Source organism: Herpailurus yagouaroundi, unplaced genomic scaffold, assembly GCF_014898765.1.
Source record: "Herpailurus yagouaroundi ecotype Mexico unplaced genomic scaffold, PumYag 141, whole genome shotgun sequence".
NCBI lineage: Eukaryota > Metazoa > Chordata > Mammalia > Carnivora > Felidae > Herpailurus > Herpailurus yagouaroundi.
The window spans coordinates 32691288-32697287 of NW_024412396.1; the positions used below are offsets into that span (position 1 = coordinate 32691288).

At 40.4% G+C, this 6000-nt stretch overlaps 1 protein-coding gene across 1 annotated transcript in view; it reads left to right on the forward strand.

Annotated features, from left to right (window-relative positions):
• Positions 1-5284, forward strand: part of PELI2 (pellino E3 ubiquitin protein ligase family member 2) — a 199863-nt gene extending 194579 nt beyond the window's left edge. Inside the window, exon 6 of the mRNA XM_040477230.1 lies at positions 613-5284. Coding sequence (XP_040333164.1) covers positions 613-1179 — 567 coding nt within the window. The 3' untranslated portion in view covers positions 1180-5284. The remainder of the gene's footprint in view (positions 1-612) is intronic.
• The last annotated feature ends 716 nt before the right edge of the window (positions 5285-6000 follow it).

Consider the following 6000-nt stretch of genomic DNA (forward strand, 5'->3'; position numbering starts at 1 on the left):
CCCCACTTGTATTCTCTCTCGCAAAAATAAACATTTAAAACTTTTTTTTTTTTTTTATGAAGGCTAATGGCGAACACTTCTCCAAACCATAGCAATGCAGGACAGGCAGTATGTTGTATGAAGCTGAGGGTGACCAGGCAGTGTCCAGACCACTGCAGTCATTATCGCAGGGCCCACAAGCATCTTCTGGATCACTTCTGGTCACAGCAAATCTTCACAGTCAATACTGCATGGACTGGTAGGACATCTCCTGTCCTGTGTGAGAACAGTGTTACTGACTTAGAGTTTCACTTTTCCTCTATAAGATATGTGATGTTCATTAAATAACCACAGTACAGTAATTGAACATGTAAAGCTGGGTGTATGTGTGCTCTTTAGGGCTTTGTGAGTATGGCAGATCCGTGTTCCATCCATTGTTCCAGTGAGGAAACCAGCTCCAGGAAGGGGTTACCCGCCCCCCCCCACCCCCCAGTCTTGTTCTTCAGGGAGGCAGGGGGTAAGCTGCCTGCCTGTGTTTCCTTGAAAGATGATTTCTATCTTGAGAGCAAAAGAATGTTAGCGTGATTTGCTGAATTTTGCTTTTAAAAGTCATGTCTTTCAAACTTGTTCTAGGTGGAGAGTGAGACCAATGTCCTGCAGGATGGCTCCCTCATTGACCTGTGCGGGGCCACCCTTCTCTGGAGAACAGCAGACGGCCTTTTCCATACTCCAACGCAGAAACACATCGAGGCGCTCCGGCAGGAGATTAATGCCGCCCGGCCGCAGTGTCCCGTGGGGCTCAACACCTTGGCCTTCCCCAGCATCAACAGGAAGGAGGTGGTGGAGGAGAAGCAGCCCTGGGCATACCTCAGCTGCGGCCACGTGCACGGGTACCACAACTGGGGCCACCGGAGCGACACAGAGGCCAATGAGAGAGAGTGTCCCATGTGCAGGACTGTGGGCCCCTACGTGCCTCTCTGGCTCGGCTGCGAGGCAGGGTTTTATGTAGATGCAGGACCACCAACTCATGCTTTCACCCCTTGTGGACACGTGTGCTCAGAAAAGTCTGCGAAATACTGGTCTCAGATTCCGTTGCCTCATGGAACTCACGCATTTCACGCTGCCTGCCCTTTCTGTGCTACCCAGCTGGTTGGGGAACAGAACTGCATCAAATTAATTTTCCAAGGTCCAGTTGACTGATGCCCTTGACAGCCATCTACGACTTTATTAACAAGTTACTGTGAAGATTTTGCCACTAACTCTAGATTTTCCCTCCCCCCCATGCTGTTTCTTAAGGGGAGGGGGGGCTGAGGCTGGTGGGGGGGGAGGGGGGGGGACATGGCGACGAGACATGCCAGGAATTTAAGGCATCGGGTGTGTTGCATGCTCAAAAAAGCGGCATTGTCATTGAAGCCTGCTTGATGAAACCATAATCTTTGTCATAATTGGATTTAAAATGCCATGCTTTTATTTGAACCTTGAGTTTTCAAACAATGTTTTCCTTTGTAAACTTGGATGAGACTTTAAAATCCTATTTTACAAATGTAGAAGAAATTTATTCAGAAGTTGGCTCTAAATGGGCGACCTTCCATGCTGCGTGGTGTCGGTGTGAATGGAAAGACATGCAGGGCCTGGGAGTACTTGATACAGGCTAGAATCTGACCAGCTCCCACTGCGGTGGCGGTGGTGGTGGGGAGATGTTAGGCACAGGTGGCGGTTTTGAAATCCGGGGTTTTCAGATTTTTCTTTTTTTGGGAAAAGAATATTCATATACTGTCGTGTGTTTTTGTTTTTAGTTGGGTGGAATTCGATGACTTTATCTACTCAGTCATGAAATACCTTGGCATTTCAAAGACATTTCCGTAACTTTTTAGTCTGCCTTTTGTTGCTTCTGTTTAAGATGGTCTGTCCCTGATTGTATGGCCACAACCGTTGGGTTGATTAAAATGCAGCAACTCTTAAAAATTCATTAACTAAGGGTGATTATTAATTGCAGCAGTCAGCATGGCCTGGGTACTATACCATCAAGTTCCTTTGCTTACTGAATTGTTCAAGATTTATGAGTGATTAAAAATAAGATTTTACTTTTTAAAACCACTTGTTGGGGTTTCCTAAGGTGTTTTTTTTCCTTCCTTAAAAAGGCCAAACTTCTGAGAGCCTAAAAGCAACGTATCACCACGATTCAGTGGCTTTTGTTCACTCCCTCACTGCCATCTGTCACCTTCTCTTGCAGCTTATGGAGCCCTGTAAGTTTTGAAAATGTTTGCAAATCAAACCAAATTTAAATGTGATCATTAGATATATACACCACCAAGCAGTACATCTGCAGGGATAATTTGGAATTCCAGATTTCAAGAGAGCAAATGAGTGTTTACTGAGGAATAATTAAATCAGAATTTCACATGAGCACCACCAACCCTTCTGTTAGCTCCATTTCATTTTGAATAATTCTCAGATACTCATTCTCTGTCCTCAGTACCTACAGTATCCCTGCTACCAGAACGTAAAGGTTCTTGAGGACAGGCGACGGATTGCCACAGCTGGCTGACATGAAGTAGATTCCTGCCGCACAGAGCAAGTATTTATTTATACTAACATCCTCTAAAATTGACCATTGCAGATTCATGCTACATTTTAACCTTTCTAAAGGTATAGAATTTATAGGCTTCTAATAGACTGCATTTACACTTGACCATCTTTCCATGTTTTGCCTCCTGGTAAATATGTTGCCCTGTTTTCAATTGTTCTAACACATCTTGAATGTCTTTTTCCTTAAAGGGATTACTGTTGATTGCTACCGCGTGATTTGACCTAGTATCTAAAAAGTTCAGCTGCTCAGTTTTAAAAAAGCTTTATTTTTCAATGGAGGTGATTGTGTGGGAGGAGACATTTTTGGTAATTTTTAAGTGATGCAAAAATCCAACAACAGTCCTCTTACTGATAGGGTAAGTCATAAACTATCTCCAGACAGCTGGAATTGCCTAGATTCATGTGTCACATGCCTTTTTCTTTAGCCTCAGACTCCAATGACTAACTTTCTCTTAGAGTCTTTTTAATTTGTGCTTCTTTGGGCTCCACAAAATGATAAAGGAGGCAACAGTCCCTTTTCTTGCTGTCTGGCTAGAAAGTGGTTTGAGGAGCCTGGATTCCCTAAAAGCATCTTGTAAAGTAAATGGCCTTGCATCTAGAAGGGCTGGATTTTTCCTATCAAAAACATTTCCGGAAAGTTACGATCTGCTGTAATCTTCCATTTCGAGGACTACAACAGTTCAGGGTCTAGCAGTTTTACATGTAACACATGCCCCCAGATAATCTTCCAATGTGAAAAGTTCCTTTTGACTTTTAGTAAATGGAGATACCTAAGTAGAAGTCAAATTTTGGCTAATAAATCCCAAGCTCTTGGAAGGGCTAACAGGAAACATACTCTCTCTTCACACCTTCTCCTTTGACTTCCCAGTGAGATCCCCTCCCATTCTGCCTAAGGAACCGCAGAGAGGTGGCAAGTCTGGGAAAAGAAGCCAGGTTCAGCTTGGCCACTTCCAGCAAGATTCGCTTATAACTTGGACTAAGGAGTTTGTTCCAGACATGAGAGCAATTTAGTTTGTGAGAATATACAAGTCTAGCTCGCCAAAGTAGAGTAATATAGTTCAGAGAAAGTAACTTCGCAGAGATGACTTCTGTTTTTGTTTTGCTTGCCCTCTTGAGGAGCGAGCCCTGCTCCCCCAGCTGTACACCTAGGAATTATCCTGATCTTGACCTGATCAAAATGCCTTTTGTGAATAGGTCACTAGAAGTGAAGCCCCGGTGATGTATTCCCATAGTAAATTTCTTCAGTTGTCAGTTTACTATTAAAAAATAAATAAATAAAATGGATGGGATACAACCCTGAATATTTTTCTAGTCGAATTTTTTTATTAATAATTGGTGCTGTCAGGTCATGCATGCTGCAACTCAACATTTCCCTTATTTGGTTCTTTTTTTTTTTTTTTTGCAAAAAGGGCTACAGTTCACACTGCAGAGTAAGTATTAAACTTTCTGGGTTTTTCTTTCCCCCCCACTGTGGCCCAAAAGAATTAAAATCTTTTTATATAGAGAGCATATTTATCATTCCTCAATAGTTAATTATAGAGTTTGGTACCTTTGTGCCTCAGGGAAGCCACGTGACGTAACTGGTTATAGAATTTCAGGGTTAGGGTTTAAAGAAAGGAGAAAGCCATTGGAAAAATGATGGGCTCCATTAAGGAGACTAATGAATCTGGATGCAGAAGTATGCCAGGACCTGGCATATGCATGATTGTATTAGAATTTATTTCCAGTGTCAATAGGGAAACCTTAAGTTATTACATATACTGTGTTAGGAAAGTCGAGAACTCTTCATCAAGCTTCCATGCTTTATTTCATTTTTGCTGACATGAAACTCCAACCCCTTTTGGGAGAGCTCAGTATTGTTATTTGGGCACTTTTGAAAGTTTAAAGGGAGTGTGTTTTCTCCTGAATTTCTTCCTAGGTTGAAGAATTGTTAGCTGCAGTTCTATGATTTTGATCAACTTTTTAAAAGCTATTCTGTGCTTTGCATTTGTGTGAAAGGAGGTGCGATTTCAGCATTGTTCATGCTGACTGCGATCTAGTGAGCTCCAGGCAGTTTTGCCTTGCAACAGTGGAATTCCTGATAGGCAAACCACACAACCTTGATTTTAAGCCAGATCCAGCTCCGTTCCCTTGGCAGGTGATCTTATAGCCCCCTAGTTTTAGCCTTCATCGGCTGAGGGGATGACGTTCCTCTTCCAGGACTGAAAATAGAACACAGCTCTGTTATCATTTCTTTAGGACCCCAAGGCCAAGGAGACAACTCCAGGATTTTTTTTTTTTTAACAATGTAAACATTACAAAACTAGTAAAACAAAGAAGGTTCAGTATTTCTTTTTAAGTAAAATTTATATCCTCTCAAGTTTTCACCTTCATGAAAAAGCCCTAGAGGAAGATGGGGAAAAGCAAATATTTTTCCAGTCCTACTTAACCGTTTCTAAACAAAAGTAAACTTGATGAAAGGGAAATTATTTCTTTTTAGGTGAGATGACAGATCATTTCTCTGTATTAAATAGTCTAGAAGTTAAGGGGTGGTCCTATTTACCATGTATAGTGTTACAAGCAGTTAAATTTTATGGATATATTTGTAAAACTGTTCTTTTATATTTCATGTCAAATTGAAAAGTTTATTTCTTCACTATTGTAACCTGTGGAAATACAAGCCATTTTACAGGAAAAATCTTCAAAAATTATTAAACGGATCTCATTATGTTTGTGAGTTGTTGTCTTCAGACTCTGTATCAAATGTCCTCATGAACCCCAGACAGCTACAAAGATGATACAAAAGTAGACTTGATTTTTGCATTTCTCAAACTTCCAAGTTGATCCCATATAGTTGAGCTTATTGTATTATATTCCACACACTACATTATTTAAGTTGGATTTTGAAAATCCATGCTTTTTCTTTAAAAATTCTATCAGTACTTAAATCTAACTTCCAGGAGAATTTAATTTCCTTCATGTTCATTGTCATATTGCTACTTTTGTGACCGTCTTCATTTACTTTTAATAATGTAAAGATTATGGGTAAACGTTCAAGCCTTAAAGTAATAGGTCTTTCATTAGAAGATATAGTATTTGATAGTTTCTCATCACACTGATATTTAAGGAGTGTTAGTATTTTTGAGGGAAATGGATTTTTCATTTCCCAAAAGTAAATGCACATTTACATGGGCTTTTATTTCAGGAGTTAAAATATTGGAACATTTAAGTTCCATGAATTAGAAAATTGGCTGTTTTTCTATAACCTCTTGCAATTGTGAGGTAGATACATCCCATTTGACACGGGTGTTAAAAGTATTCAACAAATGGAGTTGGCATAACTAGATAGCCACATACAAAAGGATGACATTAGATCCCTACCTCACACAATACACTAACTCAAAATGGATCCGAGTGTTAAAACTATGGAATTCTTAGAAGAAGTAAAACTTT